Here is an 18,444-nt window from a genome sequence, read left to right on the forward strand (position 1 = left end):
ACTTCCTGCCTCTATGTCCTGAATGAGCATTTTGGAGATAGTAAGCAGCGTGACCATTCCTTCTAAACTGTGGGTCCATTTAAATTGAAGGCATTAGGAGAATGGAATGCTCACGTGTGAGCTTTCAGGTCAAATACACTGTCAAGATTTCACTCTGGTAAACAATCTTTTTTTTTTTTTTTAATGTTTATTTTTGAGAGAGAGAGAGAGACAGAGCACGAGTAGGAGAGGAGCAGAGAGAGAGACACACACAGAATCAGAAGCATGCTCCAGCCTCTGAGCTGTCAGCAGCAAGCCCGATGTGGGGTTTGAACCCAGGAACTGTGAGATCATGACCTGAGCAGAAGAAGTTGGACACTTAACCAACTGAGCCACCCAGGTGCCCCTGGTAAACAATCTTTTAGAGTTCAGTCATCTTCCCAACCCCATTTACAACCTCCTGGCAAGTAGGCTTCACAAAAGCCCCATGGGCAGCTGTAACTGTTCATTTCCTTTGAAAAGAGCTCAGGCACTGCTGTGCAGCACCCCCCACCCCCCACCGAGCCAAAAAGGACCACTTGGCATTGGGGTGCAAGCGAGCTGCCCACGGCTCCCCTGGAGCTGAGGGAGGGATCGGTGCTGGCAATGATGTGGCTCACAGTGCCCCCTAGTGGTGGTAGGTACTCTGGCGCTCTTTGCTCTCGGGAAAGGAGATGCCCAATTTCCTTGACACTGGGGAAGATTTACTCCTGGGTTAGTGCTCCCCATGGCATCTGCTCCAGGTCCAGTGATGCTCTGAGGACAGCGTGGCTTGGGAGATTCAGGCTTGTCCTCACAGTGTCTAGAAGAAACGCTCTGAAAACAAGGAGTGAAGATATTTGAAGCCTGAAAATGACCTTCGTTTTTAAGGAATGCTCCAGACTTCCTCTGTCCTGAATGGTAGCCACCAGCTACCCTGGACATCGAGACGGGCCGTAAGCACACCATAAGCACTGGATTTCAAAGACTTAGTATGAAAAAGATAATATGAAATGCCTCTAATATTTTTTTACATGTTGAAATGATAATATTTTGGGCTAAGTAAAATATATTAAAATAATTTTATTTCCCTTTTACTGTTCACTGTGGCTGTTGTAAAATTTAAAATGATATATATAGCCTGCATTATATTTCCACTGGACAGCCGTGCTCTACACAGATGGTTTTGGGGCCAAGATCAGGGGTTCATGTGATTGGGACAGGTTCCACATCTGCCCTTGGGCCAACTTCCATAGCTGTAACTGATCTTTTGGAGAGGTGGAGTGGACTTGGCCTTTGTGATTCACCCCTTTCCTCCCAAAGAGCCCCACTGAAATCCTCCCTTTCAAAGTCATCACTGAGTTAGTAAGAATTTTTCAAAATGCAGGTACCCTGAGATTAAGAACCTAACACCTAGACTGAACATTATGGGATCTCAGGATGCCTACATTAGAGAGGAGGGGCCTCCACAGGGAACTGGGGGAGATAGAAAGACAAAAGTGACATCCAGCTAGCTGCTCCACTCTTCCAGTTTGTGGTCAGCAGTCTGGCCTTGAGACCGCCTGTCTCTTACAGGTTGAACTCTGCCCTTCCTAAGCATTTACTTTCTCCTTACCTTCCTATCCTTAGGAAATGGGCGGTTTGGTGTCTCCCTGGAGTTTTGGAAGAGCCATATCAAAAGTTTTGGGTTGGTTTTTTCCTCCCCTGTATCATAACCGTTTTGAGTGGTTTGACTGACTTGGGAAGCCCGGCTCCCTTTTGAAATATACAAGCAAAGCTCATATACTTTGTATAAAGGGACCCTGGATGGCAAAATACAGCATTAAGATGTGGGGTGTGTGGAGCAGAATTTGTTCTGCAGCTTGGAATCCTTCAGACCTATCTCAAGGAGATAAACGACTGTGAGCTGTGTGTTAGATACGGTCAGCTTACCATCTGTGCAACAAGGGGATAGCACAGTTCCTTAGGGGTCTCAGTGAATGAATCTTTGTAGGCCCTTTACAGAGAGGCTCTTCCCACCTAGGACTTTGTCTTCATGTTTAGCAGTGGAAACTCTTTGCTAGGATTTGCCAGGATTTGTTGGTTGCCTTCTGTGTGCTTAGCATTAAATGAAAAATTAATGGACACTCTCCAAATTGGGATTTAGGCACCAAAATGAGTTTCCCTCTCGTGTAGCATTATTGTACCCTTCGACTTGCAATGCCTGGGAGATTTTGTTTTTGTTTTGTTTTCTCTTCTAGGCTTTTGTAAATTGGAAAGAGGCTAAACTGACTTGGAGTTTTTTCAAACAGTCTTTCTTGAAGCAGATTTTGACAGAAGGTAAGTGAAAGGTCACCCTGAGCAGTCTGGATACCATAGTATATATAAGTGAGGGAATTTCACAGAACTGCTGATTACCTAGACCTGGACCATTTGCTTTATAGAGCTCCCTGACCTGAGGAACCTCAGAAATCGGAGCTTTTTAAATAAGGAGGACACTGACATTTACATACCGAGGGTCAGTGCCATTGTCTAATTTCTACAGGGTCCTACAGTAATGAGGAACGATTTAATTTGAATCCACATCTAATTCCTAAACCCCATGTTTTATCATTTAAAGAAATGTATTATGCAAGTTCTTTATGAATTACAGAAAACTTGGAAAATAAAATTATCCGTAATCTCATTATCCTGTCCTAACTTTTTAGACATTTCTTTTTTTGAACTTTTTTTTTTTAAGAACCGAGTTTTCATCATTTTATTTTTTTAAGCAGTCAGAGTCACCCTTATGTGATAGTGTGGCCAGGCTTCCAGTTTCTTAAAGCTTTCCAGTTTAACAGTGACAGAGCAATGCAGGCAGAGGGTTGGCACAGAGCTGCACATACAGCTAGTCTTTCTCCATGTGTGTATTGGTTTATTTATGCCCAGCTGTAGTTCAGAGAGTGAGGCTGGAGGCAGCTGGAAGCCAGTAAAGGCAGTGGCTTCTCTCCACATAAATGTCGTATGTCATACACCTACATATTTGTTACTGACCATGTTTTTAAATCTTTTCAAAAAATTATATTTTAATTATAAAAATAATATAATTCATTACAAAAATTTTAGAAAATAGAAAGTTCCCTATAATTCTAGCATTCTAATATAACCATCATTATTATTATCTCGTTATTTTCCTTTTTTCCCCTGTCTTTATTTTTCATTAATTATGGTTCCAAAGGGAAGTAACTCCCCTGAGCCACTTTCCCTGTCTGTGAGTTAAGGCGTAGAACCAGGAGGGCTCTGAGGGCTCTTGAGCTTTGACAATGCTTATTTCTAGCCTGAGTCTGTAACATTGCCATTACAAAAGTGAAACTCGCTCATAGGACTTCTGGGGAAAGTAAGGTCAGAAGCCTTTGGAGAGCTGAGTGAAGGTGCCTTACCTCTATGTTGCTTGGGAGCAGGATGTGCTGTTTACCACCATCTCCCCAGAACCCTGCTGGGACTGCTTGTGATCAGTGTTCAACAAATATTTATTGATAGAGGTATCTGTAGTGAAATTGTATATTGTGATAGTTCAGGTTGTTAGAATGGGAAAATCAGTGGAGGGAGTTTGGAAAGGGCATTTGCTTTTATGCACTTTGTTTTCCTCCTGGAGTTTTAAGAGCAGTTGAAATGAGTTAAGAAGTGGATCCAGTCAAGCAATGGCCCGATTGTCTAGATTGGAGTGGCTAGGTTTGTGGCAGCAGGTGTGAGTTAGCCAGGCCTGAATGTGGTACCGATGGCTTCCACGGTGGGGCCACCCTGGCCTGACTGCACAGGGCTGTTAGGAACCTCTCAGGGCTTTCATCTCCATGGCTGTGAAATGAGGAAGTGGCTGGACAAGGACCACCCCCACAAGGTTCTTTTTATCTACAAACTACAACTCTAAAAAACAGTTGAAATCATTCATTGTAATAGCAAAAATATAGGTGCTGTTAACTTCTGCCCCCACATTTCCTGAACACTGTGTGCCAGGTGCTGAGAATACACAGATGAATGAGTTACAGGCCACAGCCTCGAGGAGCTCATTCTCTCACCAGAGACACAAACAGTTGTGGTTAGCTTTGAACCAGGGCTGCGAGAGCTATACTTGGAAACATTAGCTCTTTCAAGTGCCCTCGCATTTCCTGGAGCTCTGCTAGGAAACGAGGGACAGCAGTGTGAGGGAGATGTGGTTCCTTCCCCCAGGGAGCTTACAGAGTTGGGAAGGAGAAGCCGCTTGTACCAGAACACATAGAAGTTCCTGTGGAAAAGCCAGTCTAGGTGGCCAGCATGCTTAGAGTCGAGGCTGGGAGCAGGAGGGGCCCAGCCTGAAGCAGAGCAGCTGGAGGGGCTAAAGCCTGATGGGGCAAAGCAGAGGATGACCATGTGATGGTAGGTGGGGATGAGGTTGGTGAAGGAAAGCTGAAAAGATAGCCTGGGGTCGATTTACAAAAGGCCTCAGGTGCAGAATTACGGAGCCTGGACTTTTTGTAAACATCAAGAGCCATTTAAAGGTGTGAAAGCAGGGGTCACCGTAAGATCTGTATTTGCAGAAGCTGGGACTGTTAGCAATGAGGATGGATCAAGGCAGTGCAGAGACACAGATAGGAGCTAGTGATGTCCTGTGGTCATGTGGGCTGAGTCCGAGAGGGTGCAGGGAGGACCAAAGGGAGACTTGAGAGAAGATCCTCACTGCTTCTAGTCTCTGAATATCGCTTTCCTTTTTGAGCAAGTTGCTAGGAAGTGAGAATTTGCCCTTTACGGCTGTGGGCACTGCTCAGAGCTCCATCCATCCACAGTGGGCCACACAAGGAGGAAACCTGATGAGCCTGTGCACATAATCATGGACCTCTCATTTCACAGAACCTACACTTAAAATTTGGAACAGTCATTTTTATGATTAACATATAGTAATCTTACCTTCCTCCCTTTTTTTAAGTTATTAGACTGGTCTTATTGATTTTGTTTTTGTTTTCAATTTAACTGGTTTGGAGATTTGCTGTCAATAAATCCCCCATCATTTGCCGTTATTACTATTTTGAGATTATGGATAGAATCTTGTTTGAAATCAATATTAAGAACATGTCTTTAACTGACTATATAATTTTTCTCCTTTGAGAGTATTTGCCAGCTGGAAAGTTGATAGTCGATAAGAGAAAAGGAAACAAGAAAATAATGTGCCCTTGAAATGCTAATTATTTTGGTTTTCTATTTGTAGGCGAGCGATATGTAATGACATTTTTGAACGTGTTAAATTTTGGCGATCAGGGTAAGATGAAATTCTGTAGTGAACACCGTTAGTAGATAATTAGTAATAGTTTTCTCTGCGGTTTGATACATTTAATGAAAAATATACCCGATGATTATAAAAGATGAATATTGGAAAAAAATGATTCCTAAAGATTGAAAATTGTTGGTCTCTGTAAATATATAGAGTGTACTGACCGCCCCCTCTCTTGTGGCTCGGGTGGCAGGTTCTCTGTTGAGATCCCCTGGTTCCTGCAGAGCTCTGGTGTCCATCTGGGGTTTGGGGGCACTGACAGAAAAGGGAGCTTGACATCACAGTCACAGAGTTGCCCTGTGATCGTGCGGCTAGATAAGTCTCAATACTTTCTTTGTATTTATTTTTGACTATAATCCTGAAGTAGTGGAAAGAAAAAAATTTTTAAATCAACTTGGCATTAATGATTTCTATAAAAAAAAGTGCTGGTGCTGGAAATGTTCTGTCTTGACTGTGTCAGTGTCAGTATCCCAGCTGCAATACTGTGCCCTGCTCTCACAAAATGTTACTATTCATGAAACTGGGTAATGGATCTGTGATTTCTTAAAACTACCTGTGAATCTATAATTACCTCAAAAAAGTTCCATTAAAAAAATTAAATTAGTGGGGCACCTGGGTGGCTCAGTCGGTTGAGCGTCTGACTTTGGCTCAGGTCATGATCTCAGGGCTCGTGAGTTCAAGCCCCATGTTGGGCTCTGTGCTGACAGATCAGAGCCTGGAGTCTGCTTCGGATTCTGTGTCCCTCTCTGGCTCTGCCTCTCCTTCACTCATGCTTTGTCTCTCTCTCTCTCAAGAATAAATAAAACATTAAAAAAATTTTTTTTAATTAAATTAGAAAGAATGTTAATGGTGCCATGAAAACTCAAATCAGAAAACTAGTAGGATTATTGTTTCTTCCTTTTTTTCTTGTAGGTGTATACGATATAGTGAATAATCTTGGCTCCCTTGTGGCCAGATTAATTTTCCAGCCAATAGAGGAGAGTTTTTACATATTTTTCGCCAAGGTGCTAGAGAGAGGAAAGGACGCCACACTTCAAAAGCAGGTAGTCTTGGTTCTTAGGTCACTGTCTCTCTGGTGAATTCTCCAATTTCAGGGTAAACAGACTGAAATGTGCAGCAGCCAGTTTCCCTTCTGTTTGATCTGAAATTTCCTTCTAGATTTCATTCTTCCATCGTCTTCCAAATGATGGTAGGACTCTGAGCTCACTTCTTTTGAAGCCTTCTCCCTTTGCCCTGGCTGGCCCCTCCCTTCTCATTCTTAGTCCTTCTTTGTAAGCTCACTCTTGATCCAGCCTTCTCAGAACTCTCTGCAGCCATCCCCAGTGCGGCGCATACCCCTCCCCTGGTCTAGGCGTAGCTGGAAGAATTGAGGTTGCCTCCTCCATCCTCACATTCTCAAGAACCACAGGCGAGCCGAAGGATGCAGAGTCTGGGACAAGTCTCGTGTAGGGCGTGGGGAGAAAAGGATGTGGTCATTTGGTGTCACTCACCACACCAGTTGCTTAATAAGCTTCTTAAAGACCGTGAAGTGCCCGGAGCTACACTCTTCTATATACTCCTATTGATAAATAACAGAAGAGATTTTAATCCAGGCATATTTGGTTGTCGAAACTTCCCTTTTTCTAAAACCATCGAAAATGTCTGACTTCTCTTAGAATTAAAAGGAAGCTAAGTCACCCTCTTACATGTCTTAGAAGACATTTTGAAAAATACAGTTTATGCACAGTCGACTGGTTCTCAGTCGATTTAGGAATATTTTCCTAAGCATACTTTGACAGGAACGTCAGAATTTGGAGACGTTTGTCAGGAGAAGCACACTGACAAAGCTAGCCGGCTAGCAATGTAAAAACTTGCTGTCCATTTAAGAATAAATACCAGGGGCATCTGGGTGGCTCACTTGGTTAAGTGCCAGACTTCGGCTCAGGTCATGATCTCACAGTTCGTGGGTTCGAGCCCCGCGTCGGGCTCTGTGCAGACAGCCTGGAGCCTGCTTCGGATGCTGTGTCTCCCTCTCTCTCTGCCCCTTCTCAGCTCACACTCTGTCTCTCCCTCTCTTTCTCTCAAAAATAAATAAACGTTAAAAAAAAAAGAATAAATATCAGAGAGGAAAGCTAATGTTTCCTAAGCAACCTTTGAAATAACTTATCCTGAATGAGTTAAAAACCAGACCTCCCCTGAACTACCTAAGAAGGCACAGATTGTCTTTTTTTCCTTCATTTCCTTCATGCTAATTGACATGGAAACAGCATAGGCTGCAGAAAAGCAGTGACGCCTCTCAGCAGGTGAACGAGTGATCTGCAAGACAGCAAAGAGAGATAAGGCCAGATGTGAAGTTTTTCTTTAGCTCATGATTCATCCAACTTCCTTCCCTCTCCCCCTGTCCCAGGAGGACATGGCTGTGGCCGCCACCGTGTTGGAGTCCCTGCTCAAGCTGGCCCTGCTGGCCGGCCTGACCATCACCATTTTTGGCTTTGCCTATTCTCAGCTGGCTTTGGATATCTATGGAGGAGTCATGCTTAGCTCTGGATCAGGTATGCGCAAGAGTTTTGTCAGATTGATTCTAATTTCTAATCAGAAATAGAAAAGTCTTATGAAATTCAAAAATTGCATGCATACGGGTTGATACTTGTCAGTATAGGGGACATTGTCAGTGGCTGGGATTCTGAGGCCGTTCCCCTCATACAAGGTCAGAAACATCTGGGTACCATTAGGGGGGTTTGGCACCATATCAGCCAGTCCCCCAAATTCACTTGGAGAAGTCGTTATGAATCTTTGGCTCTCCTCCCAGGCTTAAGATGTGTCTTGCGGGGCACTTCCCTGTGCACCCTCTTGGATGAGGGAGGAAGGCAGAGAGCAGGCTCTAATGAGTCTCCGCTTGATACTAAACACATCTGAAGGTAGTAAATGCCACATAAATCTCACGGCCTGATGCATGAGAGCCTCTGAAGATAACTCAGAGCCATTTGCAGAGAATAAAATTGATCTCGGCAAGTAAAATGGTATATTTAATCCAGTGACTCTTGGTCTTTGAAGGACAAAATTATCGAACGTGTCTAACTTTGAAACATCAGTGCCCAGGCCACTGAGCACCTCACAGCACTTGCTAGGCCCTGGGGACTTCACCAATTTCAAAATGTGCTGGGCCACAGGCTGGCAGTCCACTTGCAGTGTTTCATCTTGGGTTGGGTAAAGATGTTTTCAGTTCCTCAGGGCACTAGACAAGAACCCTGAAGTCTTCTTTCTGCTGCCCCATCTCAATGTAAAGGGCTTTGTCAGATGCCATTTTACAAGTTCCCTGGCATGTTTTGGTCTCCACTATAATGGTCCCAAACTTAGGGTATTACGGAGGAGGGGCCAAGTTTCTACACAAGAGCCAAGGTCATTAAGTTTGGAGAAACACCTGCTGTGAACCCAATGAGGTGGTTTGCAGCTCCCTGCAGCTTGTGATGTGAGACCCTGGGATTCCATCAGACAGGCAGGGAGGCCTCATTAGGAAGCCATTAGTATGAGTCAGTGTGCAGAGATTGGGGATTTGACTATTTCACAGTAGCAGGGCCTCCTTAAAAAAGGTAATCACCAAGAAACAGCTTGTATTGTAATGAAATCACAGGACATTTTCATGAGGAGAAATCACTCATGATGTCCCATCAATACAGTGTTCACCTGGTAGAGTAATTAGTCATAGAAGGTACAGAAACAGACTGCTGTGATTGTGTAGCCCTTTTGCTCAAGTAAGAGGCTGGTCCCAGTTTTCAGCATTGATCATAGATTTATCAGTTACAAGGGTCAGTGTTAGTTGATTTCTAAGGTAATAAGTTCTGTTTCTAATGTTTTATGTCCGTCATTAATAATTTTAGATTCAACATGATGAGCACTGAATAATGTGTACAATTGTTGAATCACTATATTGTACACCTGAAACTAATACAACACCGTTAAAAAAAATAACAATTTTAGATTCAAAAAGATATTCCTTTGGTATCCTCTTCAGAAATAGAAGAGTCTTAAGAATAGTCTGGATTCTCAGTCTCTGAAAAAAATGTGCTGTTTGGTGAATCAGGACTGTTGTTATTTCTTGCCTGGCCCAGGGTTCCATCAGTGCCACTGTCCTAGCAGGGTCATCTAGCATTTTTCTCCTCGTGGTAGCTGCCTCTCACATTGACCGAACTTTCAGCTCTCTCTCTAACACCAATGGTGGCTTCTGGTAGTATATCCCCAACCTTGGCCCCTGCTGGCTTTCCTTCCCTCATCTCCTTGCTCTGCTCCTGACTCTTTGGACTCGTGCTGTGGATCTGAATGCCTTTCCTTTGCCAGAAAATATGAACACTGGATTTCTTTTAGTGACTAAGTTATTGAGGCCTAATTTACATAAAGTAAGATTCTGTACTCTTAAGAGTACAATTTGATGAGTTTTGACAAATATATACACCCATGTAACCAACATCCTGGTTGATAGGTTCAATACTTTCATCACCCCAGAGAGTTCTCTCAGGACCCTTTCCAATCATCTGCTTCCCTCTACCTCAGAGGCAACCACTGTTCTGATTTCTATCACTACAGATTAGTATTGCTTTTTTTTTTTTTTAATGTTTATTTTTGAGAGAGAGAAAGCAGGGGAGGGGCAGAGAGAGAGGGAGATGGAATCTGACGCAGGCTCTTGCTGTCAGCACAGAACCCAGTGCGAGGCTTGAACCCACGAACCGTGAGATCATGACCTGAGCTGGTCAGAAGCTCAATCAGCTGAGCCACCCAGGCGCCCCAGTGTTGCTTTTAAAAGGGACTTCATATAAATGAAATCACATGGGGCACCTGCGTGGCTCAGTCGGTTAAGCGTCCAATGTCAGCTCAGATCACGATCTCTTGGTTTGTAGTTTGAGCCCCGCATCGGGCTCTCTGCTGTCAGCACAGAGCCCACATTGGTTCTTCTGTCCCCTTCTCTTTCTGCCCCCTCTACTCACTCTCTCTCCCCCTCAAAAATAAATAAACATTTAAAAAATAAATAAGTTTTTTAAAAAAGCAAATGAAATAATAAAGTATGGACACTTTAATGTTTGTTTTTTTTCCCTCAATATACAGTTTTTGGGATTCATCCATGTTTTGACACGGATCAGTAGTTTTTTTCTCTTTGATCACTTCTCTGAGAAGTATTCCTTTATATGGCTGGCCCACAGTTTATTCTTTCTCTTGTTGATGATCAGTTTGGGCTATTATGAGTAAAACCGCTATGGACATTTTTGTACAAGGGGTTTTGTGAACACATACATTTATTTTTGTTGGATGGATATTTATGGGTGGAATTGCTGGGTCATAGGTTTTATTAGAAGTTGCTTGGCTGTGGGGCGCCTGGGTGGCTCAGTCCGTTGAGCATCTGACTTTGGCTCAGGTCATAATCTCATGGCTGGTGGGTTCGAGCCCCACGTTACTCTGTGCTGCCAGCTCAGAGCCTGGAACCTCTTCAGATTCTGTGTCCCCTCTTTCTCTCTGCCCCTCCCCTGCTCATGCGTGCTCTCTCAAAAATAAACAGGAATATTAAAAAAAGTTGCTTGGCTGCCTCTTGGTAATGGCCCTCCTAAAAGAGGGGATCAATTCCATTTTTAAGGCTCCCACTCTTTTGTTAGCAGATTTTTGTGAAGCTTGTTAGTTAGCTATAGAACTACATCACTATGTTTTAGAAGAAAATAACACGATGGTTACTCTGATTCTCCCTGCAGATTTGCGGAGGGGTTCAGTCTCTAGTTTTCTGCCGCTCCTGAGCCCTGGGCTTCTCCCCAGTGTCTTTTGTCCAGGACCTGTTCAGCCGAGGTTCTCATACATGCAGGGCCACTAGTGGGCTTGAGTGCTCAAACCAGCAGACCTCTTCGTGCAGATTTACAAAGTGAGAAGACTTGCTTCCTGGCCAGATGAGAATTTAGTTGTTAAGAGAGATTTGTAGGCTTAATCTCAATTGCCCTTTTGGTTTTAGCCGTTTCTTTTAATCGGTGCCATGGAATACTGGGAGGCCTTCCAGATAGTTAAGACCATAGGCTTGAGCACGTGTCTGCCCATTGACGATACCAGCAGGGCTCCTGAGCCACTTCTGGTACGTGTGGGCCTTCTGTTTGGGCTCTGGAGTCTCTGTGGGTTGTTTCCTCATAGGTCCTGTTTTGCTGCGTTCCTACTGTCTTTACGTCCTCCTGCTTGCCATCAACGGAGTGACCGAGTGTTTCACATTTGCTGCCATGAGCAAAGAGGAGGTCGACAGGTAGGTAACCTGAAAGACCCGCCTTTAATCATGGCCTTCTGCTGAGTTGCCAGTCTTCTCTCTTTTCGTCCTGAGCGTGGATTCACGGAAAGCTCTCTCAGAGGCAGCACCTACAGCACTAGCGCCATGCCCGGGCTCTCCGGTGGCTGTGCACGCACCATCCGGTTAGTCTTCCCCATGCACGGCCGGGGCAGCAACCCCCCTTCGCCTCCCTTTGGAGGAGGAAGAAATCCGGGCCCCATGGGGCTGTGTTAGTCCAGGTTTGCAGAGACAGGCACAGGACCAGCTCCACTCCTCCACCGCCTTGCCCAGTGCCCCTGTGGGTTACCACAGAGCTTCTGCAAGATGCAGAGTCCTCCACCTGAGACTCTGATTTGTAGGCCTTGGAGAAACTCAGGGATCTGTGACATCTTTCCTCAGAGAAAGGCCCAAGTGCGCATATATGTTTGCCACAATTTTTTCCCATCCATTGACCCCAGATCAGGACCTCTGCTCTGGTGCCTCAGACTGGTTCTTAGCACTGGCCGTCAGTCAGAATGCCCCCTGGAGCTTGTTCGATGTGCAGATTCCTATCGGCCCTTCTTCCACCACTCTCCTAGCACGCTTGCGAAACCAGCCGCCTCCCGACATACGTGTTTTTTAAAAGCTCCTCAGTGATTCTGACACCACCTCCTAGCTTAGAGCTTCTGACCCTCACCCAGCATCATTCATCTCTTGCGTCCCAAATGCCAGAAGTAGCATGGCAGTATCTTAAGGCATCACTACAGGATGAGGTTGAGGAGAGGGGTAAAACTGATAGGGGAAAAGGAGAGGAGGAAAAGGGAAAGACCGTAGAGGGACGGGTGCAGATAATGAGGCAAGTGGTCCTGGTGATCCTCTTGTCCCCTGAGGCCTGGATCCCTTGTGGAAGGTCTTGTACTGCCTTTCTAAGGCCTTGAGTGCCATCAATAGCCCTCAGGCCCAGTGGTGGAGGTGGGACAAGAAAGGGTAACTCTGAGAGTTGGAGAACCTTCCTATCATTCAGAGCAGCCTCTTTATGCTTCCAGCCTGGGGCTGTTTCACAAGGAAGCTTGGTGACTTTGCTACCGCACAGTCGAGAACTGGAGCCCAGAGCAGCATCTTAGCCCAGACCCACCAGAGTCCCCTAGGAGTTCCAGCCCCTCCTAGACCAACTGAATTAGCCTGTAAGGGGCTGGGGCCAAGGAATCTTCCATCACATAGCTCTAGGAGATGTCTGATGGACAGCTACGGTCTGAGGAACCACTGGCCCAGACCAGTTTATCGGTAAAAACTACATTGAGCACTGTGACCCTGTACATATTAGGTGGACATGACTGAGTGAAGCCCTCACCAAGCAGCAAATACCCCAGTTATGTGCAGACACACTGATGATTCTTAATTCTGTTAGATTGCATTTTTCAAACTGCCATGTCATGACCCAGTAAACTGATTTCTCAGCCTACTTTTAAGTCACAACCTGCAGTTCTCAGATACTAGCCAGATAGGGTTTTTACTTCAGATAGTTAAATGTGTAACTATAAAACTACTGGGAGTCATCCTCCCCACCCTTTTTTTCCCCATGGATGAAAAGGTCTATTTAAGTTTAATTTTGAAATACTGTGTTTTTATTTGAAAGGTGTTTCAAACGTGAAATAATTTTTAGACATAATGTAAAATATACTAAATGAGGCACTGGGCCACAGTACAAAGAGCTCTGGACAAGGAATCTATCTCTTTGGAGGGAATTTTGTTGTAATAATTTCAGCATTAGTGTTAAGGGGGAGAGTCAGCACTAAGCCTGCTTAATATGGTAAAATGTATCTTACAATCAAATCATGAGGGAATATAGACAGTGGCTGGCTGCTTTCTTTCCTCTTACATTGCAATGAACCAAAAGAAACAACTTTCTAAGTTTGCTGTAATGCGATTTTGATGATATATAAACATCTGGAAAATTATTTCCATGGTATTAGTAGTCAGCATGGAGAAAACACAGAACCAAAGCGCCTTCTAATGCAGTTTTCATCTGTAGCAACACACTTCCCCAAAGAGTGAAATGTGTTCCCCCTGTGTGTATTAAACCCAGCAGCCAGGTTCTGTCTGGGCCTGCGGCCCAGCCCCCAGCCCCCGTGTGAGCACATGGCACCTGGCCTCATCACAGACCACAGCATTTTTTTATCTCTGTGAATTTAACCAGACATACAACTCCAGTAAGGACTTTTATAGTGGGTTTGGGCAGTTTAGTTAAATGTTATGATTGATTTACATTGGGCATTTTAGATTCTGAATTGAAAAAAATACTGTATTGATAAAGTCATGGGCTTTTACTTAAAACTTTAGTCAGTGTTTTTCTAAATTAAAATAGGGCATTTGGTTGGACCTGGAATATTAGAAAATCCTTTGAATTCCAAGTTTTTTTGTTAATAACCTCATAATATATATGGACTCTGAATGATGGCTTTTTCGTCTTCCCTGTTGAAGAATTTTTGTTCTGTTTTGTTAAGGAGCTCTCCATTTCTTTTCATTTGACAAATGCTTTTTGAGCATTTGCTTTCTAATAGGCATCGTGTTAAGCTCCAGGAATACAGCAATGAAGAGACAGACGAGATCCCTGCTCTCCTGAAGCTGACGGTGGGGGAGGCAGAGAGCAAACACGTAAATAAATAAGGAAATACTGTGCAGCTCAGATAACTACAACAGGGTTATGCAGAGAGAGTGAGGCTCTTTTGGATTGGGAGGCCCCTCTGAGGAGGTGGCATTCAGGCTGAGGCTGGGTGACCAAGCAGAGTCTGCTGTACAAAGATGGGGCAGAGCCTCTCAGGCACAGGGGACAGGGACACAAAGGCCCAAGTGGCCTTTGAATGTCCAGCGTGGAGCTGGTCTCCATAATTGTTGAGTGAAGGACGAGTGCCATTTTCTCATGTTGGCTCATGAGAGACTGGCACCATCCTTTTCATGGCTGCGGAGGCCACATTGATGGCTATGCCTTGATGTGCTCAACCAGCACCCGCTGGGGGACACTGCAGTTGTTGCCACAGCCCACATCCTTGACCATCTATGTCTTGATAAGCATGATTTTAAGCCTAGTATTTTCTTGGGGCCATGAAAAAAATCAGCATTCATAAAGAATTTACTGTTTACATTAACCAAACCTTATAGAATAGTCATTATTGTCGCTAATTTTGAATTGATTTAAAAAGTGGTATTTTAATTGCATCTTTAAATTTCCCTTATTTTCCTGAAGTGGATTATGCCTTTAAGGCTATAGATTTGTGAGTTCTGGAAATTTCAACAGCTGTAGAGCCATCTTCTGACAGTGAAAAACACTGGACCCTTATCATTATCAGCTCTTCCCAAATGGCCACACCAAAGAAGCCACACTGTTGAATTCGTCGCTGCTTGAATTAGCGTTAATTAGCTACTGGTTTCACCCATTATTGACATTTTACTTAGAGTTGGGTGAGAATGACTTTGAAAGTTTTGGAATCTCTTGCCTCAAATCCAAGGATTAGTGCAGTAGAGCTGTCTGAGATATTTTCTGGGGGAGAAAAAAAAAGATTATGTAGCTCTACCTCTTTTTGTAAAAGAGGTCATGTAACTGGTCTGTGATGGTCCCCACCCTCAGTGGCTTGTTATGAAGTTGGCCATTCTGATCATTGATCAGGTGTCAGTGAAAAGTACACCTCCCTTGTTGGAGGAGTGTGTGTGTGTGTGTGTGTGTGTGTGTGTGTGTGTGTGTGTGTGTGTGGTATTCTTATCACCTCCTCTGATAAAGTATATCTCCATAGCACCTTGGGCTTGGTCAGCCTGAGGACTAGTACCTGGGCATTTGGCAGACATAGTGGCTTTCTTACCACCCCTTGCGTGCTGAACCTGGGTGGCCTATGAGGTTTCCTAACCCAGCAGACATAGCTGGGGGACCTAATGGTTTGGTTCCCTCAAAAACTATGTACCTAGAATGCCTGTTGCTCGCTAGGCAGAAACCAGATGCTGGAGAATTTTGTTCATGACTGTACAAGCCTTTTGGAAGACTACAGCAGCTGTTTTCTCTTTGCTAAGACTCAGTTGCCCTTGCTGAGACCTAAAGGTAACTAAGCTCATGCTGCTTGAAGCCAGAGAAGTAGAAGGGCAGCATAGTCCATCCAGTCAGGAATCCAGAGAGCTCTGGTGACATGAAGAGCAGATGGAAGGATGGGGACACTGCAGTGGTTCAGGCCTTGCTCCCTGTGTGCATATCACTTTGGAGGCTGGTCACCTGTTGCGGGTAAAGTCTCCTGGCCAAGGTTGCAGGGCTTCTGCATTTCCCAAGGGAAGCAGTATGCGTTTCCCCAAGTTTAGGGCCCAGAGTCAGGTCACTCCTTAAGCAGATTATTCAGCCTCTCTGTGCCTGGTTTCCTTGTCTGTAAAATGCATCGAAGCCTCAGAGCAGGGCCACGTGTGTCACTCACCAACGTATCCCTGCACCCCTCACAGTGCCTGTCTCAGAGTTTGCATTCATGTGTAATGATTACCCTGTCATATTCTTTGTGCCTCACATTGAAGACTTGGGCTGAACAGGATTTTTGTGTTTTGACCACAAAGTGTCAAATCATTTATCCTTAAAAACCATAAACATCTTGAATTACTCATTTTCTCACTCTTCTATTCGGTGGGGGGCCGGGGGGTGGCGGGACAATGACATTTCCGTGCTACCCATATAGCATTCATGGTTATGAAAACTAGCTGGGTCATGGCAACTCAGAGGTGCTTTCTGTGATCTCATGTTCACAGCCACTTATTTTGGAGCAATCTTATCTTGGGAGAACGTACCCACTGCCCTGCTTTGCTTGTCTCCCTCTCTGCAGGTACAATTTCACAATGCTGGCCCTATCATCTTCATTCCTGGTGTTATCCTACCTCCTGACCCAGTGGTGTGGCAGTGTGGGTTTCATCTTGGCCAACTGCTTTAACATGGGCATTCGGATCACACAGAGCCTTTGCTTCATCCACTGCTACTACCGAAAGAGCCCTCATAGGCCCCTGGCGGGCTTGTGCCTATCACCGGCCCTCCTCGGAGCATTCGCCCTCAGTGGTGGGATTACTGGTATTTCTGAGGTGAGACTCCCGGCAGCCTTCACACTACATGATTTTGCAAGCTGCCCACTGTCCCTTGCTCTCGGCTCCCCCTTCCTCCTCTTCCTGATTCAGCTGGGTAAGTGCCGTGAAACCCTGGTTTGTGAGCATAATTCATTCCAGAAACATGCTTGTAATCCAAAGCACTCATATATCAAAGCAAATTTTAGGAACCATTGACTCAGTTGTGATCATGTGACATTCAGCATCACATACTACTCGTTTTGCAAGACATCGCTCGTTTATCAAATTAAAATGTATTAGAAGTGTTTACTCATCTTGCAGAACACTTGCAGAACAAGTTACTCATAATCCAAGGTTCTACTGTATTTGCCACCCTTTCCCCTAAGCCTCTAGGACAGCATCTTATGATAGACGTGGCCAAACAGTGTTATCAGTGGGAACAGAGAAGCCCCTCGGTGTGCGGTTGTCACCCCTTCTTTCTGACCTGAAGCTGGAATATTAGGGCCTCCGCTTTCCCTGGCTTGCCCCAGAGGAAGGCCGTACGGATGGAGGGGTGATGACCATGCTTTCTTCCCACAGGTGTTGCTCTGCTGTGAGCAGGGCTGGCCAGCCAGGCTGACACACATTGCTGTGGGGGCCCTTTGCTTGGGAATGACTGTTGGGACAGCGTTCCTCACAGAGACCAGGCTGATCCACTTTGTTAGGACTCAGTTAGGTGTGTCCAGACTGGCTGACAAAACCTTGTGACCGCAGAGGCGTGGACACCTGTGGCACCTGGACCAGCCGCGGGGCAGTTTTGTGCAGGTGCAGAAGAGCCCTGCTGGGGGTCTGCAGTGGAGTAGGACTGGCCCAGGCAGGTGACACGTCGGAGAGCTGCTGGACTGAACGCTGTCCGTTCAAACCTCCCAACGGGAAGGAGGAGCTCTGCTTCTAAGGGAAGACCAAAAAGCTCTTTTAAACTCAATACATTATTTTTGTCACCAGTCTGTTCTAATCAGTATTTTTCCCTTTGATTAATGTATTCCTTTCTGCTGTGATTGACCTAAGGTGCCACACACACCAGCAAACTATCTCCTGGATGTTATAGTTAACATCCTGGCCCGGAAACAGATGTGGCCACTTGACCCTTCACAGGAACATGGAACTTACTCCATAAGAGAAGGAAGGAGACCTGATGTTATGCACCAAATTAGAACAGAGATGGCCCTGGAGTTGTGGCTTTCCCCATGTCAGCACTGTGGTCTGGGTTTTTAGAGTGGGAACAACATTCCTCAATGAGAAACCCAAGAAATGAAAACACAGAGTCTTTTGGGTCACATTTCCCGGAGTTAGCTAGGAGGAGTCACACACCTCATCTTGGCTGCTGTGCACCCCAGACCACGTGCCTTTCCAGATTCAGTGCAGGCTGGCTCAAGACCCCCGGCTTGGCCACCTGCAAGAAGGCTCTGAGGGAGCGGTGACCCGGTGTGAGCTTCCTTGGCCCCTGAAGAGAGTGCTGCTCTCGCGGAGATTGCACAGATGGCAGCTGAAGCAGAAGTGGGGTATTTTTTTCCTTCAGAATAAAATGAGGTGTTTTCTGTGTGGCAAGCCCCTCCCTCCGGCCCATTGCTTCCAGCACTGCTCAGTAACCCTGAATGCCAGCTTCCGGACAAGAGTGTCAGGCCTGGGGATCTGGTCCTCCAGATGATGGTCTGAGCCCTGCATCCCGCACCCTGCAGCCAGCAGGCAACATCATCAGGCATCGTTCTCAGGTGGCAAAGCATTTTTCTTCTTTCACTAATATATTCCTTTTGGGTATCATTGACACAAACCGTATGCTGGATGGTAATAGTGATAATGGTGATGGTCATAGTGGTCCTGATGTCCCACA

General features: G+C 45.2%; 1 protein-coding gene across 1 annotated transcript in view; it reads left to right on the top strand.

The window, feature by feature from the left end:
• The window catches only part of RFT1 (RFT1 homolog), a 35,775-nt gene extending 17,599 nt beyond the window's left edge, over positions 1-18,176 (top strand). The window contains exons 7-13 of the mRNA XM_027038960.2: positions 2,238-2,316; positions 5,195-5,245; positions 6,170-6,300; positions 7,644-7,788; positions 11,393-11,498; positions 16,343-16,592; positions 17,154-18,176. Of these exons, the coding sequence (XP_026894761.1) occupies positions 2,238-2,316; positions 5,195-5,245; positions 6,170-6,300; positions 7,644-7,788; positions 11,393-11,498; positions 16,343-16,592; positions 17,154-17,321 (930 nt within the window). The 3' untranslated portion in view covers positions 17,322-18,176. The remainder of the gene's footprint in view (positions 1-2,237; positions 2,317-5,194; positions 5,246-6,169; positions 6,301-7,643; positions 7,789-11,392; positions 11,499-16,342; positions 16,593-17,153) is intronic.
• Positions 18,177-18,444: the final 268 nt, after the last annotated feature.

The sequence above is a fragment of the Acinonyx jubatus genome, chromosome A2 (genome assembly GCF_027475565.1).
Source record: "Acinonyx jubatus isolate Ajub_Pintada_27869175 chromosome A2, VMU_Ajub_asm_v1.0, whole genome shotgun sequence".
Classification (NCBI taxonomy): domain Eukaryota; kingdom Metazoa; phylum Chordata; class Mammalia; order Carnivora; family Felidae; genus Acinonyx; species Acinonyx jubatus.